At 43.1% G+C, this 21,022-nt stretch overlaps 1 protein-coding gene across 1 annotated transcript in view; it reads right to left on the bottom strand.

Annotated features, from left to right (window-relative positions):
• Positions 1–595: 595 nt before the first annotated feature.
• ALPK1 (alpha kinase 1) overlaps positions 596–21,022 on the bottom strand; it is a 73,075-nt gene continuing 52,648 nt past the window's right edge. The window contains exons 5-14 of the mRNA XM_046657217.1: positions 17,366–17,425; positions 15,376–15,462; positions 14,804–14,880; positions 13,851–13,946; positions 12,193–12,297; positions 9,285–11,415; positions 7,327–7,480; positions 3,758–3,920; positions 2,279–2,465; positions 596–1,094 (exon numbers count right to left, since the gene is read on the bottom strand). Coding sequence (XP_046513173.1) covers positions 895–1,094; positions 2,279–2,465; positions 3,758–3,920; positions 7,327–7,480; positions 9,285–11,415; positions 12,193–12,297; positions 13,851–13,946; positions 14,804–14,880; positions 15,376–15,462; positions 17,366–17,425 — 3,260 coding nt within the window. The 3' untranslated portion in view covers positions 596–894. The remainder of the gene's footprint in view (positions 1,095–2,278; positions 2,466–3,757; positions 3,921–7,326; positions 7,481–9,284; positions 11,416–12,192; positions 12,298–13,850; positions 13,947–14,803; positions 14,881–15,375; positions 15,463–17,365; positions 17,426–21,022) is intronic.

Below are 21,022 nucleotides of genomic sequence, written 5' to 3'. Positions count from 1 at the left end.
GACTGTCGTGACCATTAGAATGCACCACTGTTGCCTCATACCTTTCACAAATGTCAATGCACTAGAAGAGAATATGGAAGGATTAAAAGTGAAGAAATCCTGGGGCCGGATCCGTGGCTGAGTGGTTAAGGTTTTGCGTCAGCCATGCTGTGGAGGCGTCCCACATACAGGGTAGAAGAAGACTGGCACAGATAGCTCAGGGCTAATCTTCCTCGAAGGGCGGCAGGAAGGAAGGAAGGAAGCAATGAAGGAAGGGAGGAAGGGAGGATGGAAGGAAGGAAGATAGATTAGGGGAGATCTACATATGACGTGTAACCTAGAGGCCATAAAACAAAAGATTGATGAGTTTAGCTATATAAAACAAACCCTGCATGGAAAAAAGTTTCATACAAAGTCAAATGTCAAAATACAAAAGAAAAAAACCTGGAGCTCATATCATCAAGGTGTGAATTCTTTAATATATGTAAAGAACTCCTAAATAACTAAGAAAAACACCAGAAGTATGTGTCTTGATAGATAGTGAAAAAAGCTCCGAAATCTTGATGCCACAGACCACAAAAGTTTATTTCTCATCTGTCTTTGTGTCCATCGTGGGTCATGGGGCTCTTTTCCGTGTTGTCCTCACTGCTGGACTTACGATGATAGGCAGCTGCCTCCTGATGTGGTCTTGCTGGTGGTGGTAGAGGAAAGAGACTCTGCAGGGTCTTGCACTGGCAATTAAATATGGGCCTGAAATGACTCTTGATTCCTCTCACAAACCACTGGACAGAAGCAGTCGCATTGCTCCACCTAAGCCCAAAGGGACAAGGTGACACAATCTGTGTGCCCAGAAGGAGAGGAGAACCTGTGTTCAGTGAGCAGCACCTAAGCTATGGCATGGCCACTCCAGAAGGTCTATGACTTATTTAGTTTCTCAGTTGAAGGTCTTGTCAAAGAAAGACGATGACATATTTCATTACATTCCACATGCTGGTTATTAAAGAAGTAAAAAATTCCTCTCTTTCCAAAATTGGTAGTGATGTCTTTCTGACCAACAGAGTGAATCTGGGGATCTGTGAGGTAGATGAGCCCTTTTCCATTGCCAGTCACCCAACCTAAAAGAGAGATAAACGTGTCTGAGAATTAAATCCTCTAGAAATGTCAGTAAAGTGTTTCAGCAAAACAAACATTATATATATATATATATATATATATATACTTAAACAGACACTTTAAAAACTTGGCCATCCTGTGGTTTATGTTTGACAAATTTCTGTTAAGGTATTTGGTCTTGCATATTCCAATTATTGGTTTAAGAAGGAGAACTGAATATTGGGTAATTGTTTGTCAAATATGACATACCCTGACCACCATTTTTCAAGGAATTAGAGAGCAATAAAATGGACTTAGTATAATTACTAAAATCACAATATTGAATATTTCTTTCAGGATTCAGAAGTTTCTTTAGTGCCTTATTCATTAATCTGTGTATTCATCTGTTCATTTCACAAATATTTACTGAGCACATGCACTGTACAAAAACACTGTTTTGGGTGCTGAGGATATAGCAGTGAACAAGTGAGTCAAAAATCTCTGTACTCATTGAGCTAACATTCTTGTGGAGGGGACAGATGAATTAAACAATATAAGTAAGTGACACATGTAATATGAGAGAGGTTGATGGTAAATGCGTGGAAGGGGAATGGAAAGGCCTTGGAGGATGGTCATAGAATCATTACTAGAAATAATTGTAATAAATCTCGCTGATCATTTAAACGAAGTCTAGAATACTGGCTAATTCTGATAAAGAAAATACTAGATGAACTGAAACAAAATGAAAATATTAATGCGGATCTTAAGTCAGATTCAAGCACATACAGCTTCCTGTTCCATAGTGATCCCAATCATGAAACCCAAGATCACACTTGTAATAAGGGTAAAAGGCTGGAGAAAAGGACGTGTGAAAAGATTCGGAGACATTAAAATGTGATCATAGGCAACCGACATCACTCAAATCCACGTGAGGGAAATAAAAAGGTGTTATGGATTCGCTCTAGAGTCAAGCCCAACAGAATCCCTGTCTTCTCAGTGATTACTTGACACCTTAGACACTGTGGAAGCTTTAGACATTTTTTCAGAGATCTTTTGCCACATACAGTAAAATTGATAAATTTAATTCCAAATATTGGCCTGTGCACTGAACAATCCAGTAAGGAAAGATTGGTGGAGCTAGTTTGAAGCCCTCACATTTACATATAAATAACACTAAAAGTAAAATGTAATTTCCAGTTTCACATACCTTGTAAATCGACTACAACGTCTCTATGGTTGGAAAACTCATATGAAAAATGGCCATAAGCCAGGCCATATTCTGTGGCTTTGTATTCTGTTTTCACCACTTTCGTGTTATTGGATAATTTTACGAATTCTCCCAGCATATAAGGTTCCACACTGACACATCCCTTTATTGTCTTGTCCTCTAAAATCTGAAAAATAAAAACAGGAGGCAGTATACCATAATGGTGAAGGCTATAGGCCATGGGGTCAGGTAGACCTCGCTCGGAACCCAGGCTTTGCCACTTAGGAGCTTTATTACTTCTCTGGATTTTGGTTTCCTTATTTGTAAAGTGGGTATAATAATAGCTATCTTAAAGAATTGTTGAAAGGATTACATGAGAAAATGCATGTAAAGTGCTGAACATGGTATGTGGCACATAATAGAACCTAAAAGTACTCTCCTTCTTTTATTAAAATGTGCACATAAAAATGAGGCCATGAAGTGCCCTACCCCAGGGGCTAGCTGGCCGGGGCATGCAGCTGGACCATGCACGGGGACTCGGGGTTGGAACGTCAGCTCAAGCATTTCTGTGCCCTGTGCTGGACTTGCGGAGTTGTTACAAAGGTCAGAGTTAATGCTTGTTAAACGCCCAGACTGCTGCTTGACATAAAGAAAAGGTGCAAAATGGATGCAAGGTATTGTTATTATAAGTAATAAAATATGGGTCTAAGAACGTCTTTGGCCAAAGTAAAAAAATCCTTTAGGTGTGAATGAGCTAAGGATCAAACACCTTTGGGGAAGCGGGGTAGCCTTAATCCAAAGAAGAGAAAAGCCAGCGGGGATGGCTGCCTTTACATATTTAAGGAGACATCTTAGTGAAGAGAAACTGGTCTCAGTGGTGCCAGAGGCAGAACTGTAATCCACACATCCAATAATGTAGAAATTAGAGGAAGACAGATTTGGGTCAAATCTAAGAGCTCCAACAATTAGAATTATTTGAAGGTAAAAAGGTAATAGTAATTTTTTCTTACTGAAGGTGTTTAAGCTATGGCTTGGTAACCCCTTGGTTGTGAGGAGTGGGGACCAACAGATATTAAACAAGGCATTTATGCATCATGTTGAGAGGATAATCTGTATTAGATATGATCTTAGGGTTCTTTCTCTCTCTCTGAAAGTGCAGAGACAATACAAAGGAAAAGTATACTAAAAATGCTAACTTGACCATGTAGGACCAGAAACCAGGATCAACAGATATTTAATCTGATCTAAATGATCTAAATGATCTAAATGATGCATTCGGGGTACAGAGGTCACATTTCTTACCTGTCTGTCTAAGTAGATGGAGCAGATAAAGCAGAAGAAGGCAGGCTGGTAACTGAGTTTATTGGATTTTAGCAGAATGATGGTGGAGGTGGATGGATGGTAGGTTGGCAATAGAAATCTAACCTAATACATATTTATAGGCCTGTTTAACTAAACCCTTGCTTTCTTTAATCTCACCAGTAATATTGTGGATGGGAGGTAGAATATCTGTGTTGGAATGTTTTGCTCATAGAGTCTCTTGTTAAATTCTGTCACATAGTGCTGTGCAGTCATCTGCCTCTCCACATCGATGAAGTGGTGCCAGAGCCCCTTCGGGTCCTTATATTCTTTCCCAACATACCTATGAATGGAGAAAACCACACAGAGAAATGAAAAGTGATCTTACGATAGAGTAAGAGAGAGGGGATCAAAAGAGGTGTGAAAAAACGCTTGGAAGATGTTACTCTTTTTCTGCCTTACACAGTCACTATTAATTATCTTGACCTCTCATGACTCACATAATTTTGTAAGAGCCATTGGAACAATGGAACACAATTCATCTAGCTGACTGGTGGTTAATTTTATGCGTCCTATTGATTTGGCAACAGAGTGCCCAGATATTTGGTCAAACATTATTCTGGGTGTTTCTGTGAGGGTGTCTTTGGACGAATTTAACATTTAAATTAATAGACTGAGTAAAGCAGCTTGCCCTCCCTGACGTGAATGGGCCTCATCCAATCAGTTGAAGGACAAGATACAACAAAAGGCTGACCTTCTCCCAAGTAAGGTAGAATTCCTCTTCCTGACTGCCTTTGAGCTGGGACATTTGTCTTTTCCTGCCTTTGGACTTGAACTAAAATATCTGCTCTTCCCTGGGTCTTGAACCTGCTGACCCCTTGGGACTAGAGCTACATCGTCAGCTCTCCTGGGTCTCCAGCTTGCCAACTGCAGATCTTGAGACTTGTCAGCCTCCATAATTGTGTGAGTTAATTCCTTATAATAAATCTCTGTCTATATGTGTTTATATATCCTATTGGTTCTGTTTCTCTGGAGAATTCTGACTAACACACTGACCTGGGACAACATCGATCATAAAGAGAAAGTGTCCAGTTAATGTAGCAGTTCACCAGACTTCTTTGGTACGCCAAGGGAGCCAGTGTGGGGACTGGAAATTTCAAGGACTCTGGGGCCAGATCTTTCACTACCTACTGCGTGACCTTACACAGGTCAGTTAATCCATCAGAAGCTGCCTTCGTTCCCTTCCTTTTATGATCACTTCATCTCTCCAAATACTTGTTTTCCATCATCATCTATTATGTGCATGACACTCAGCTAGTGCTGAGTGTTTTGAAGAAAGTGTGAAACATGATTTGTATATTTCAAGGGCTTATGCATAGTTGGGGACAAAGATACAAGGCAGTAAACAACTAAGTGTTTAAGGGAGCAAAACAGCAATTACTACACTGCAGTTTACAGTTGCTATAAGTTGGTGTGAATTTATGAGTAATTCACTTGGGTCCAGAGTGACCTCCAAAAATCAAAGGGAATTGTCACAGTCATAGACCTCAACCAGAGAAAACTCTGCAGAAATTTCTGAGTCCGACAAGATAAAGGAATCCAAGTTGGCTGCAGTTTTGGCCATTCACACTCCTGGGATCAGAAAGTGCTGTGGAGACACCTGGGTCTGCAGAGGCTTTGAACCAGTTCAGAACTTTGAGCAAACTCTGTGGGTGCTGGTTCAGCGTCTCCTGGACATTCTGCCAGAGGATCATCAATCCACAAACAGATGTCGTTCCTTCTGGCAGCTTGAACCATTTTGCTGGGATCATTTTTCTTTGGTAAAGATTTGTTAGCAGCAAATTCTTTTTTCTTTGCTTTGAAGATTGCTTCTCTGTCCTTGGTTCTGAAGTTTGGCTGCTATGTACCTAGAAATTAATTTATGATGGCCTTCCTTCCTTCCTTCTAGTTTCTTCTCTCTTTCCCTTTCTATCCTACTTGGGATTCACTGTGATTCCTACATTTGAAGATTAATGTATTTAGGCAATTCTGGAAAATTATCAGAAATTATCTATTCAAATAGTAATTCTTTACTCTTCGCTTTGCTACCTTTTTCTGATCAGATGTGTTGGACCCTCTCACTCCATCTTCCACGACTCTTATTCTCTCTTATATTTCCCCTCTCAGACCCTCCATGATGTATCCTGGTGTATTAGTTTCTTAGGGCTGCCGTGACAAAGTGCCACAGACTGGGGGTCTTAATTAACAGAAAATGATTCTCTCTCAGTTCTGGAGCCTAGAAGTCCAAGATTAAGGTGTCAGCAGAGCCATGCTTCCTCTGAAAGTGCCACGGAAGGATGTTTTCCCAACCTCTCTCTAGCTTCTTACACTTCCTTCCTTGTGGCAGCATAACTACAATTTTCTCCCTGTCTGCATGTCTATCTCCAAATTTCCTCTTTTTATGAAGATACCACTCATAGCGGATTAGGGGCCCACCCCACTCCAATATGACCTCATCTTAACTAATTACATCTGCAATGACTCTATTTCCAAATAAGATCATGGTCTGAGGTACGGGGGTTAGGACTTCAACACATGAATTTGGGGAGGGGCACAGAGATGTTAAGAAACTCTTTCCACCCACAACACCTAGCTCCACCACATCAATGTGTGACTTGGGGCAAGTTTCTTAACGTCTCTGTGCCTCAGTTCCCTCATCTGTAAAATGGGGATAATAATAATATCTACCTCACAGTGTTTTGTGAGGATTAATTAAATTATTATATAACTCACTTAAAACAGGGCCTGGCACATGATAAGTCCATTTACATGTTTACTACTGTTATTATCATCAACAACTTTTTCAAGAAATGTAGTTCTACTGTTTAAGATTCACCCAATTTCTCTCTCTGTCTCTTTTTTTTCTCCTCTCTTCCTATTTATTTCTTACATTACTTGCATTTGGGTAAAGAACAGGGTCTACTTTAAATTAAAATTCTTGACTTACAGATTTTTTTAAATGCACAGATAGTGTAAAATTCAGCCTCAAACCCAATGAGGACCACCTGTGGTCACTAATTTTTCAGGTGAGTTTTTGCTTAAAGTTGTCATTGAGAACTAAGGCCAAACAAGAAGTTTAGTGGGTCTTTGCTTCAGTGGGGTGGGATCTTTTAAGATAGCCTTTCCCCTGAGGATATAGCCACTCCTGAATCCCTGCTTTCTATGGGTCTTCTCTGAACTCGTTCCCTTCCCTGTGTGACTGTTGTCTCTGGCTGCTCCCTTGTCTGCCCCTGCCCAGGACTCCAGTGGAGGTGTCTCAGGGGTTCAGTGGTCACTGATGTCCCTGCACAGGCTTCATCTCTGGCCTCAGATGACTTCCTTGCCTTTTTTGCAGGCTCACTCATTTACTTAAGAGTGGCTTTCATAGTTTAGCTAGAGTTTTTGCCAGCATTTTTACGGAGAGTGTTTAAGCCTCTCTTGCCTGCCATAGCGCCAGCAACTCCATTTTTCTTGTCTTTACAATTGGGATGAGAATGTTTCCCTAATGGGTTTTAGATCACGTGTATCTATGCAAAATGGCCGACACAGTGTTGGTCAATATGTGGTAACTGTTATTAATTAGCTAATGAGGAGAAGGAAGGAGTAGAAATCTGAAAACACACATTTTGGCCAACTTTTTCACCCCTTTCAAAATATTACAAATGGTTAATCAATAGAATGGCAAAATCAGCCCATTTGACATGAGTGATGTGGGTGTTTTAGAGCAATACCTCCCCAGAGTCTCTTCCTGATGGAGATAATGAACCCAGAAAGCATTTCTCTGTCTGCCTTTCTTCTTCACATTCAGGTAGTCCCCCAGGTACACAGCAGTTTCCTGGGCTGTCCACAATTCAGAATTCTTCGAATATTTTAACAAAAGAGCATCTGGAAAAAAGATAAGATGAAAATGGATCTTATTTTCAAAAGGATGTTACAATTCATGAACAAAGTTGAAGTGACATAGAACCTAACCCAGCTCATCTGAAATCATCAACTTCTTTATCCATTTTCTCCAAGTTCAGCCTCTTCTATGACTACTAGTAAGAGGTTAGTAAAGTCCAATCACCAAGCAAAGCTTTGCAAACACAATGAAGATTCACAAAATCTCTTGTTCGTGATGGCAAGGGCTTAAGATAAGGCCAGAGTTTCTGCATGAAAGTAGTGGAAATTAAGAGCTTTTCAAACAGCAAACTCGAAAGACCACCTTGGAAGAACTTATGTATGCTTGCAGCTCTTCTAATTGTCAGGGCCCCAGATGATGGAGGGTACTCCCTGTGCCAGATCACACAGATGGAATTAAATTACATAATTCTCCCTCAGAGGTTCCTGATGACTCCAGGGATCCTGAGTACATATTAAAGTGCACCCTAATTTTCTCTTACTTGTTTTGCTTAAGTTGGGGAAGTCCAGGAATTACTTGAGAAAATACAGCTACTGTACAAAGATGCAAACTCAACTGAAAAGGGAAAAGATCAGAGGAAAAAGTAAGACTTGTCTCCACCTCAGAGAAAGGAAGACAGTGCTAGCAGGAAAGCATCCCTTTGAGTGGAAAGACCAACGTGAACCTTGAGGAGGAAATGCAACATGGTGGGATCCAACTTAAAACGAACAGAACAAGGACGTCCTGTGTCTAGGATGTGATAATGGATGCATGAATGGGAGAATTGGGAGACGAAGAACTTAGAGTAAGATAAAGGGGAAGGGGATGGGGGATGGAGGTGACTGGGGCTGGGGGAGATGTAACCAGGGCTGGGCAACTCACTCAGAGAAGCTAGGGATGGAAGTGGAAGGTGAGCTGCGTGCACACACAGGAAGGGCAATGAGTTGGGGGAAGAAGATAGGAGGAAATGTATAGTTTGTTCTGTTTCCTTGACTTTGGGCCTCACTTCCTCCAAAGTGGTTTTTCACCCATAAGTTGGCACACAGATGTAGCGGTAAAGCAGTTACCTAATGCTAAGAACTGTGATTCTGAACCTGCGGAATCTCACAGTAAATAGGGAAACCCTATTGGTAGAAAATTTTGCTTCTTTTGATAACAGCCTGATCTGTATTTCAGTCTGACTTCAAGGTGGCAGGCAAAACACTGGAATACTTTGAAGCAGATGTTCTCAAGACTGGCTTTATACGAACTCATCAGAGAGCTCTTAAAAAACACCGATGCCTGGACCCATATCCAGACCCATTAAATTGGAATCACCAGGATGAGGCTCTAGCAAGCCCATTTTTATCACAGTTCTCTCTTGAATCTCATTGTCTATAGATGACCCAGCAAACATGTGTTTGTCAAACATTTGCTTTTCCGTCTCCCTGTAAATTGACTTCCTGCCCTTTGAAGTCCCAAACCACTATCCCCAACATCCTCCTTTGTCTTTAGTCAAAGATGGCATTTAAGGTAGTGGCTTTCACCATTTTGGCAAGTTATGCAGATTCCCTGGGGTGCTCCCATGTATACGTGTTATTAAACTTTGATTTTCTCCTGTTATTCTGTCTCGTGTCAATTTAATTCTTAGATCAGCCAGAAGGACCTAGAGGATGGAGGGATAGTTCTTCCTGCCTTACGCTCACAAGGCGTAACAGGGGCCTAGGTCACCAATGAGCTTTAAATGATCTACATAACAAGCTCTTCAAAGGGCCTCAAACACACAGAGATGCTTCCTGAGGCTGTAGCTACTGAGAAGGTGGCACTTACTGTGTACTTGGTGGAGTTGACTGGGCTTAAACACTCCCGTATTCTCCAGTCTTTGGAACAGCCAGTCATGCCTCACCCCTGCCAAGAGTTTTTCAAAGTCTTCAGGCTGCAGGGTGCGAGCCTCAAGGATCTCTTGCCTCATCATTCCTGGCAATGAAACAAAAGAACTTCCACTGGAATTCAGAAAGAACCATGGGTTTTCCCCCTCAGAAGAACCGCTGGAAAATACAGGTGATTTCAACCACCACACTGAGGACGAGTTGGAGTTCTGGCTGCAGTTGAGCACGTGTCCAGGTTCCTTTCCTTCCTCGGTAGTAGTGCAGTCTTCGCCGAGCACAGGGAAGGGAATGTTGCTGCTTACAGAGCAATTGGGGGTCTCGGCTCCCTGACCATGCGGCTGCCTCAGAGCACCTAGTCTGTGAGAGCCACGTCCACTCGTGGGGTGAACATCTGTGCTGTCGAGCAGTTGGCCCTCCTCATCCACCGTGGAGGCATCAGGGTCGATGCCCAGCTCTCTGACTGAGCCACCACTTTCTCCTGAGTCCGGATTTTGAACAGGCCAGTGAGGAGTGAAACCTGCCATCAGGGGACTTTTGCCCAGAGGATCATCCATGATCATGTGAGAGTCTAAGGGCATATCCTCTTCTCTCTCTGCTGTTTCTCCTTCTGGGTCAACCCAGGAGGGGTTGTCTTTAAATGTAGGGCTTGTGCCTCTTTTGATTTCTCCTCCCTTCTCTTCCCCATACCTGTCTTTGGCATTACAGTTGATTTCTGGAAACTGATCAATTATTTCAAAGGTTTCTTCTTCTTGGATTGAAGGATATGTGGCCATGTTCTTGGGCCAACCAGAATCAGAAGAAGATGAAGAAGCAGGAGCAAACGAGGGTCTGGAATGAGCAGAAGTATTTCTGGATCCCATATTTCTGACTTCCTGCATACCTTCTGGAGCTCCTTCTAAACGCCCTGCACCAGAGGCCAAGAAAGTGCCTGTTGTGCTGTGAGGAGGGAAGGCTGTCAAGGGCATGTGTTTGTGTGGTTGATTTTGGGAAGACTCTAAATTGTCATCCTTGGATGTCACATGGAGAGAGACACTCTGAAGCTGTGAAGACAGTGAATGCACATCTCTGCTTTCCCCATTCACCTCCAACTCTTCAGACAGGGCAGTGGAACACTGAGTGTCCACAAGATGTTCTTTGCTAGGCTCTTTTCTGGCTGACCTATCAGCAGCATGATCATTCACTTCCTCCCAGCTCGCAGATGAACTAAACTTTGATAACTTGCTCCAGGAGCTGGAGCTCTGGCTGTCACTCAGAGACTTGTTCAAAACAGCTCCCCCAGCATCGCTGTGGTCTGGTGCCTCAGCCTCAGCCTCAGCATCTTGGTCCAAGGAGACTCGAAAAGCCGCAGAATGTGTCCAGTTTCTCCTTCCTACTCTCCCAAGCCTCTCTTGACCATTCTTAGCCATTTGGGAGGAAGATATTCCCAAGCCTTTTTGAAAACGTGGTTTGTCCTCAGTGGTACTCACCGTATCTATGTTTTTTGTTTCTGTTTTTAGAGCAGTGATACAGACTCCTGTTTCTGTATATTTCTGTTTATTTTTGTTGTTTCCACAAGTGCTTTCAAATACTTCACACACTGAAGTATGGTGCTGGGAATAGGTTTGAAGGATTTTTTGGAAATCCACCTGCCCATGCAAGAGGGGTTTATCCAGCCCACACTTGAAGCCCTCTGGAACATAAGACTTGTCATCTAACTTTGAGAAGCTTTGAACTTGCAAACGATCCTTCACCTGGGTGATAATAGACATGATGTCCTGAGAGAGGGCTTCTCGCTCCAGACTTCTGGAGGAGGTGCCGAAAGTGTACAGCTTTCCCATGGCTTCACGACAGAGCTGGCTCGCTGCCTGCACCGCCTCCGCCTCCCCATAGAGTCTTCGGTGCACCGTGGTGAGACCAAAAGCAGCTCTGAGAAAACTGTGAAGCTCCTGCTTTCCAGCAACCGGCTCATCACATCTCTTGGTGAGGAGGCCAATTTCAAAGGCCTCTTTGGCTTCACACAGATAGAAATTTTTCATTTCTGGAGGACAGTCATTAGAACTACTGTATGACAACAAGCACGTGCCACGAATATTCTGAGGAAAATACCAAACACAAAATCAGACATTGAATTGGAAACTGAAGGTGAATGGGGAAAACCTTTTCATTCCTGGAGGACAGTCATTAGAAATATAATATAACAAATATGTGCCACAGATATTCTAAGAAACATGCACGATCAAAAACTGAGTTAATGACCTGAGGTCTTTTTGGTGAATCAGGAGAAGGGATGTTTGTGACTGGCTGGCATGAAGGGGAAGAAATCAGCTTTAACCACAAGTCTACTGTGGCCCTGATACTTTTTGATCACAGACGATGGATTTGTTGCTGGTGGTGGTTTTAGCAAACAGAGTCTACACAGGGGACATGGACATAACAAGTGTCTCTATGCAAATAAGGTTGCTACATATAAACACATCATTCAATAGCCAAAACAATAGAGTAGTGGCTTCCAAACACCTCTGTGCATTTGAATCACCTGGGCAGTATCTTAAAATCAAAGATTTCTGGGCACCAATCGCAGATATTTGCATTTAGTGGATGTAGGGTAGAGCCCAGGATTATGTACTTTGAAAAGGCTCCTTGGGTGATTCTGATGTGCTGGGGAGCCATTGTTCTAGAGCTGATAACATCAGGCTGAGTTAACTTAGCTTTCACCAGGATGCATCATCCTGACTGCTAAGACCTTTCCCTCCACGTGGCCTGATCACGGTTATCCATTGATGTGCTCAAATCCTGCTTTAGGGTGAGACCTTTCCCTCCCAGTGTTGTGTCAAGGGGGAGAGGTCCAGCGAGGGCAGCCCTCTGTTTACCACAGCGGTGAGCACGAAGAGCGGCGTGTAGGGACTGAAGGCGGCTGCCAGCTTGCAGGCTTCCGCGGCTGACAGCAAGTGGTGGGCAAACTCCTTCAGCAGGCTCTGAAAGGAAACAGAAGCCAAGTGTAGTGTGGACAATTATTTATCCATTAGCAAAAGACAGGCTAGGAGATGCCTTTGCTGTTCTGTCAGGACTCTGAGGGATACCCGGCCCCTCATTATAACCATTTCAAAACAGTGCCAAGACAGAGTAAGTCAGTCCAAGGACCCCAGGGCGTTGGCCATCCTCTCCCCCAGCACCCACACACTATCCAGCCCCACCCCTACCCCACAGAGGCCTAATATGTGCACAAGTTCACAATGCCCGCCAGTGCAAAAGAATTCAGACACGTTTCTTCGGAGGATTGTGGCAGCTCTTTGTTCACAGGAACTCTGCATATTTTGCAGCCAGATTGATGATTTCTGCATTGTTCTTGGCAAAGAGCCCTTTGATTTACAATTTCACAGCAATTAAGACTCATTCATTCATTCTAGAAATATGTATTGAGTACTGCCACGTGCCAGGCACTGTTCTAGACACGAAGGAGAAAGCACACAGTGGGCCTGCAATGAGCTTACTGTCTACTGAGGGGAAGAGATTGGCCAATACACAGAATAAGTAAAATGCATAGTAACTGAGATGGCGATAAGTGCTCCAGAGGAAAATAAATTGGGGAAGCGGTCAGGGAGGTCCAGGGTGGGAAGACAGTTTGCACTTTTAATGATCAGCAGGGACAACGTCACTGAACGAAGGATGTGACCCTTTCCCTGTGTTTTGGTCTGAGCAAAAGCACCATCTTGCTAAAATTCAGATTACTAGCAGCACGTTGTTCGTGTTCTTGTGCTACAATAATTAGTATTGCCTACAGTTACAAACGTCAGTTTGGTATTTAATAAAAATGGCAATATTGATGATAACATTAAAATCGCAATTTCAGTGCAGTGCAGAAAGCAGTTCAATGTCTGTGCCAATGCTGTGGGCTGGTCAGAGACCTGAGTTCTGCTCTCAGGTCTCTCTCTTACCGGTTGTGCAAACTGCAGAGGTCACTTAATTGTCTGGACCTCAGTTTATTTTCTTCTAAAATAGGAACAATGCATTTAGCTCCACTTAGCTGGTAGGATTTTATGTGGATCGTATACATATACACGCAACCTTTCTGAATTGTAAAGCCATGTATAAATGTTAGTAATCCTTTTTATTAAGGATAAGAGCCTGGACAGGTGACTGATGCTCTGATTTGAACAGATGGGAATTAAAGTTTTAAAATTATTACCCCTTTGCCTTATCATTGAGATGGCTCACATGTGGAAACTGAATTTCAGGATAATTTGAAAGGAAATAAGTGGGATTCAAAGCATTTATCACTTTGATGATATTCTTTCATTCACTCACCAGTCACTTTTCAGTACCCTCTATATGTCTGCTGCTGTGATAATAAAGCCAAATAGGACAGCATAGGAACTGTCCCTGGGATTGCTCCCATTATCCAAAGAGGGGAGACACCACTTCCTGACCCCGGAAAGACAGTGGGATTGGCTAACCAACCTCCGAGAGAATGGTGGCAGCTTTGTAGGTGATGTCCCTCGGCCCCCTAGTTTTGACGAGTGATAATTACCAAGTTAATTTGTGGATTGTTTTTAAACTTTTCATAATCTTTCTTGCTCATGGAAACAAAGATGTCTGCCAGGGTGCCTAGTGATGTGGAGATACCCTGTAAGGAAAAGACAGACAAAACAAATCAGGACTCCATCTCAAGGCGCAAAGGCAATAATTAGCTCTCCATATGAGCCATTGCTTATTATTACAATTATGACACTAGAAATGCTTTTAAACTAGATACCACGGGGCATGAAAGATCATCACATCCTGAGGACATGGACCTCAAGTAAACGCAGCCATTTCTTAGTTGGGCCTCGCTGGATCACCAAAACTAACCTAACACACTGCCAGGGCTGAAGAACTGGCCCAGCAAAAGTCCTCACATCCATTCTGTCCGAGTCATAAAAGGACAGTAGGCAAGAGTGCTGCTAACACAGCTCAGGGAAAGGTGACAACCCGATGCTTCAGGTCATGAGGAGAAGATACCCACAGAGATACAGAGAATGAAAACACCAGGTAGGAAAGCGAATACCGCCTCTCAGTTTCTTGAATAAAGATGCTACGTGAACAATTAATTGATGTCTCTGCTCACTCAACTTGTGGAAAATGACTTTATATATGAGCTACTTGGCCATCTCGACTTCGCTATGGAGTCAGATAAAGGCTAAATATACGACGAAATAGATGGACAAATGTATAGTAGAAGTAAATATATAAATAGTTGCAATATATAAATAGTTACAAATGAATTTAGAGACACTACATGTGTGCCAGGAGTCCAGCAGTGAGCGAGGACAGAGCGAGACACAGGAGGAAGTTACCAAATGCTCTTTGTCCTACGCCCACATAGACTCAATAAACACAGGACAACAAAACTCTTCAATGATAAACTGAATTGTGCCATAAGGAGATAAACATCCACACACAAACATAGGAAAGGAGAAAAAAAGCACTAGACCAAAAACCAACCTTTTTATCGGGCTGAGGAAGTGTCAGATAGCCTACGATGGAGGCCCACGTTAGCTCTGCCGCTTCATACCACATCCCTGAAAAAAAGGGGGAGATGGAAAAACCACCAGTATGTGTGCTCTTGTGTTAGAAAACAGCTTTGCAAACTAATACAGGAAGAAGATGCATTGAGCTGTTAGGAAAGTTGAGGGCGGGATTAGACTGGTAGCAATCAACAGACAACGATCTGCTGGAGTATCAGCAATCTGTTTTCCAGTTGGTTTAATACAGATGCGTTTTCCCTTTCACAGGGAAACAGTAAGAATTATTATAGATTATGCAAATATATATTAATATATACATAATTATCTCCACTATTTACACGATTAACAATTATCATCCTCTGTTAAAAATTTTCCAACACTTTAGTTTGGATTTTAAAGTATTAATTATATGTATATAATTCTATAGGAAACTAAGGGAAGTGGGGATTAACAATTTTAACCAGACACAGTAAGAACATTCCACAGTAAAGTCTCGTAGCCAGACTGTGCCAAGGAGCCTTGAGAGGAGCTAATGTTTCAAGCCGGTACCTAGCTTCTGCAGAATTTGCCCTCTGATCTGTATGCAGACCGCCTGCACCAGGACCTTGTCACTTTCATTTCTGTACAGCCAGGTACCTACAATAAAAGGAGGGGAAAAGAAAAGCATTTTTGGCCTTGAATTATTTAAGAAATAGTCTGTAAAATAAAATTATTTTCGTAGAAGCCATCAGGAGCACACAGGATACAGATTCAAGAGACGGTCTCTTCTCTACATTTAGAGTAAGGTCCTTGCTGTAACCTGCAAGGCTTCACGGGAGCTCTCCTGCCTGGTCTCCAGCTCTCCCCTTAATATGCGTGCTCTGCATGTCGCTTCATCTGTGTTCCTGATAGTGGCAGCCATCTCTGGCTTCCTGGCATCTGCACTTGCCTTGCCTCTGCCTGGGACCCCTTCCCTCTGGCTCCTGAGGAGACCTGCTCCTTCTCCCACTTCAGGTCTCAGCCTCAATGCTGTCGCCTCAATGGCCTCCGCGGGTTGATTTACCTACAGTCTTACCCCACTGTCTTGGGGTTGCCTCATGGAGGGTGGGATACATCCCGTTCACCCCAAATTGGTTTGGACGTGAAAACTGATGACTCCACATAGGCACCAAGAGGGTGTGAAAAGATTTACTACTCACACAGTGAGCCTTTCTGAGGAGAGCAGGGCAGGCACCAAGCTGGTCTGTCTGACTTGAATGAAGAGAGCAGTGAGTGGCTCTGGTTTTTATTGTGACTAGAGTGTGGGGCCAGAGTAAAGGTTCCCGCAAGCTGAGCCAGGGTTTACTGATGAATCAGCCCGTCCAGATGTGGGGCGAAAGGCATAGGGAATGCTGAGACCTGAAAGCTGTCAGTGGTGAAACACCAAAAGTAGAGTCTAATTTATTATTACACGTCCCCCCCGTTATTCTCTGTCACATTGCCCTCTTTATTTTCTCCCTAGCCTTTAATCCTACTGTATGTGTGTGTGTGTGTGTATGTATATGTAGGGTGTAGAAGATGAGAAGAGTGCATATTGTAGGTTAGTGATGGTGGCCACAAAGGAGGGGTGTGTGGTCATGATTTATATTCCAGGGGCTGGTCCCGTGGCACAGAGGTTAAGTTTGCATGTTCTGCTTCGGTGGCCTGGGGTTCGCTGGTTTGGATCCTGGGTGCGGACGCAGCACCGCTTGGCAAGCCATGCTGTGGTAGGCATCCCAGATAGAAAGTAGAGGAAGATGGGCACGGATGTTAGCTCAGGGCCAGTCTTCCTCAGCAAAAAGAGGAGGATTGGCAGAAGTTAGCTCAGGGCTAATCTTCCTCAAAAAAAAAAAAAAAAGATTTAAATTCCAAACTACCTCCCCACTAGAAACATCTACAAGTTTCTTGGAGCTTGGGACCTTACATCCAAGCATATTGAGCTTAAGAGTCTACTGGAAATTGTGTTCAACTGATCGGGAAAGGTGTTGACTTAAATGCCCAGAAATTCAGACAAGATATCTGAAGGCTTAGATGATTTGTTACTGAACTATTAGGACTTGATTCCTTTTACATGTGATTAAATATTGAAAGAAATCCGTTTCAAAATAAGTTCTTATTGAAGTTCTTATGTAGCAAATCAAATTTACTTTCCAAATCATTTAAATACATAAAGCCATATGTGTATTCTTCTGAACTCAGAGTCTTATTCCCATTCAAAATTCTTCTCAAGTTCACTACAGAGCCCTTTCTGAGGTCCAGAGAGCTACCTGCTTTAACACTATGGCTCATTAGATAACAAACTACAGTGAAGCGGGGAAATATTAGAAGCCTTGATTGTTTTTGTTTTTGATTAGAGAAAATGGAGACACAGAGAAGTAGGCTGCTTGGCCAAAGTGACTTCATTCATCAGTGGCAGAGCCAGTCCCAGGTCGTTCTGCGAACGGCTAGTTACAGTGTCCTTTACGTCAGTAAATTGTTCTTAAACTAGGACGCTGCTGGGGACAGAGGCAGAAGGTCGTGTGGAGATATGAAAGCTCCTTACCTGTTGCTCCGTTGTTGCTGATCAGGCTGCCCAGGATATACTCTGCTTTCAAAAGTTTCCCTGAAAACCAGCAGCCACACGCCACACAATTAGTTTGGAACATGTGTTTTAAATACCACGAGGAGTTCACGCTCTGAGATTAACACATTTTAACAGGGACCATAACCTCTCTTGGAAACATTCTATTTTAGAGTTTAACATCAATAAGTACATCATTTATAAAAGTGAGAAACAAGATGAATTCAGGAATTGGCAAGGTGGGAGTTGTACAGGATCTGAAATGGCAATTAGATTCATATATATAAATACATAAACTCACTCCTGTGAATAAATAATTCATTGATACAGAGTAAGGCTTGAGAACTCAAGGCAAACCTTGTAAAAGGCTGTTTTTCCGTGCTGTGAGAACCGCACCTCAAGAAGTGGAACAGAGTTGCGCATGAACAGGACTATTTACAGAATTATCAAGAAGGGATTTTGATGGGGGAAGGGGTAGGGTGGGTCTTTCTAAACTTTTCACTTATTTTGGTGACCACCACATAGGAGGGGCCTAATCTATGGACAGCTGTTGTTCTCTAAGGAGGAAATGCAATAATTTACCCTTTTATCCATCCCTTCTTCCAGGTGCCTCTAGGCCCTACCTGACCTGGCCCCTGAGACTTCTTTGGCATCATCTCCAGCATTCTTCCCCCGACTCTCACTCCCTCTTCTTTGGGGACAGTGGCCTCCTTGCTGTCTCTTGAACCCTCCAGGCTTGTTCCCACATCAGGGTCTTTGTACAATTATTTTAGTCTGGAATGTGTCTCTCCTAAATATCTCCAAGGCTTGCGCCCCCTCTTCTTCAGGTCTTTGCTCAGATGTCCCTGTCTCATAAGGCCTTCCCTGACCAGCCTAGTTCAAATTGCACCCACAGACATACACCTGGCTGTGGTAGGTTGTGTTTCCAAAGGAGGTCACGTCAATATCTTCCATCCCACGTGCTCTTTTGTAAGGTGACCTTGCCATTCCTCCATCAAGAAGTGGAATCTAGAGTTTATTTCCCTTCTCCTCGAGTGTGAACTGGCCCTGTGACCTGTTGTGACCAACGGAATGTGGCAGAGGGGACACTGTGTACCTTTCTATTCTGGGCTTTAAGAGATCTATAACTTCTACCTTCACCACTCTGAACCCAGCCACCATGCTGTGAGGAAGCCGAAGCAGCCACAAGGAGAGGCCCAGGCAGGAGAGAACTGCGGCCCTCACCTGATGGCCCAGCTGAGCTCCTGGCCGGCAGCCAGTATCACATGCCTGCTGTGGGAGCAAGACCACTTTGGACCTTCCAGCAGTCTCACCTTCTCAGGCAACACTACTTAAAATAAAAGAATTGCCCAGTTGAACTACAAAATTATGAGAAGTAATAAATTATTATTGTTTTAAGCCAGTAAGTTATGGGGTGGATTGTAATACAGCAATAGGTAACAGAAACTGGGTGCCTAAAGCGGGATACAACTGTAGCAGAAACAGAGTGTCCAGCACCGGCTGAGGAACTGAGGGTCGGGTGCAAGCTTGAGAGACGTTGAGGAGACTGAAAGGGCAGTGAGGAAATTGTTACTGGAGGTTTGAGAAAAGACAGCACACGTTATATAGTGGTGGAAAGTTGGGCAACATGGTCTCCAGTAGTAATGGGGAAAATAGAAAATATAACCAATGAAGTTGTGTATCTAGAAAGGAGATACTCAGGAAGAGGCTGAAAGTACCAAACTGACCTCTGTTAGCACCTAGGATGCAGTGTGGGAAGAAAGGGGCACTAAAGAAGGAACTATTTGATTTTTAAGAAGGATTTAGAAGAAATATAAAAGGCCCAGAATAGCCTTTCCGGCCAGTAAGACATTTTCAAAATAAAACCTAGGGGTAAAGATCAAATCCCGGGTACTGGCAGTAAGATGTAGCCAAGATCAGATCAAGGGTGTGGCTACTAAACCCTTTGCCAAGACCTCAGACCCTCTTGACCAGGCAAAAGAGCTCCAAGAATCTTAAGGGTTCTGTTCCATAGCACCTTGATTTTCAAACCAGGGTAGAGCTCACAGATAATTGTAGGCATGGCTTTTGTCTAATTCAATGCATTGAAAGGCTACAACGTATTTAAAGGAATTGTATCAGCTTAGTCTAAGAAGGGCAGTGATAGCTCAAAATGAAACCCAACTGGGACCCCACCTTTCTATGAGCATGGAGCAGGCTGAGAAATGTTCACAAGAAATGTCCCATGGAAAAGGAAGGATGACTGAGAGGACAAGTCCAAGAGCTGAGGGGACCCACTCCCAAAGAGAGGACGGGAGTCTTAACGTCCCCAGAAGGAAGACTTGGGACATATGTCTGGCTGGATTTTAGATGACTATGGACATAGTGACAGCTGTTGGACTCTCATGTCCCTCTGTTCTGGACAGGAGTGTTCAAAGCTATCTCCCCATTTTATGCTGGTTGTGTTGGAGGGTAGAAAACTTGACTTTTAGTTCACAAGTCTCTGTGCCCTAGAAGCAGCACTTGAGAAGACTTGTCTTGTCTGTCCCTAGACTTGATTCAGAGGACGAGATCCTGAACCTAGGGCCGGATGCCTTCACGGGATGACACTCAGGGAGGGGTAAGACTAGATCGCACGTGGGAGGGATGTGAATTGTTGTGGTCAGAATGTAAACTCTAAAACAGTAGGGGGTCTTGTCCATTGCATGCACTGCTCTGTCGCATGTATCTCTCTAACAATGCTTGGCACATAGCAGATACTCAGTGAATGTCTGTTATTCATCCAAACAATATTTGAAAGTGTCAGGGACTCTGCTGACAGCTGGAGATGGAATGATGAACAAGGTTGAGTCCCTGCCTTCAAGGTCATAATAGTAAGAGCTACCATTTATGAAGTGCATGCTATATGCCGGGCATTGTTCTAAATTACAGTAGTCCCCCCTTATCTGTGGTTTCACCTTCTGCAGTTTCAGTTACCTGAGGTCCAAAAATACTAAACGGAAATTCCAGAAATAAACAATTCATAAGTCTTCAATTGTGTGCAGTTCTGAGTAGCCTGATGACATCTCTTGCTGTCTTGCTTGATCTCTCCTGGGACATAACTCATCCCTTCGTCCAGTGGATCCATGCTGTATACACGCTACCTGCCCTTGGTCACTTAGCAGCTGTCTCTGTTATCAGATTCACTGTCGCTGTATCGCAGTGCTTGTGCACAAATAACCCTTATTTTACTTAATAACGGTCCCAAAGTACAAGAGGAGTGATGCTGGCAACTCGGATATGCCAAAGAGAAGCCGTAAAGTGCTTCCTTTAGGTGAAAAAGTGAAATTCTCAATTTAAGGGAAAAAAATCATATGTTGAGGTTGCTAAGATCTATGGCTAACTTTTATTACAGTATATTGTTATTATTATTCTATTTTATTAGTTGTTGTTAATCTCTTACTGTGCCTAATTTATAAATTAAACTATCGTAGGTATGTATGTGTATGAAAAAATATAGTATACTATATTTATTATATAGGGTTCGGTACTGTCCTCGGTTTCAGGCATCCAGTGGGGGTCTTGGCACATATCCCCGAGGATGAGGAGGCACTACTGTATACACAGGACTTTTATGATCTTCATTTCACAGATGAGGAAATGGGCCCCACATAGGCTGGT

This window comes from Equus quagga, chromosome 3, assembly GCF_021613505.1.
Source record: "Equus quagga isolate Etosha38 chromosome 3, UCLA_HA_Equagga_1.0, whole genome shotgun sequence".
NCBI lineage: Eukaryota > Metazoa > Chordata > Mammalia > Perissodactyla > Equidae > Equus > Equus quagga.
Note: the sequence above shows the minus strand (reverse complement) of the source record. Positions and strands in the feature narration are given on the sequence as shown.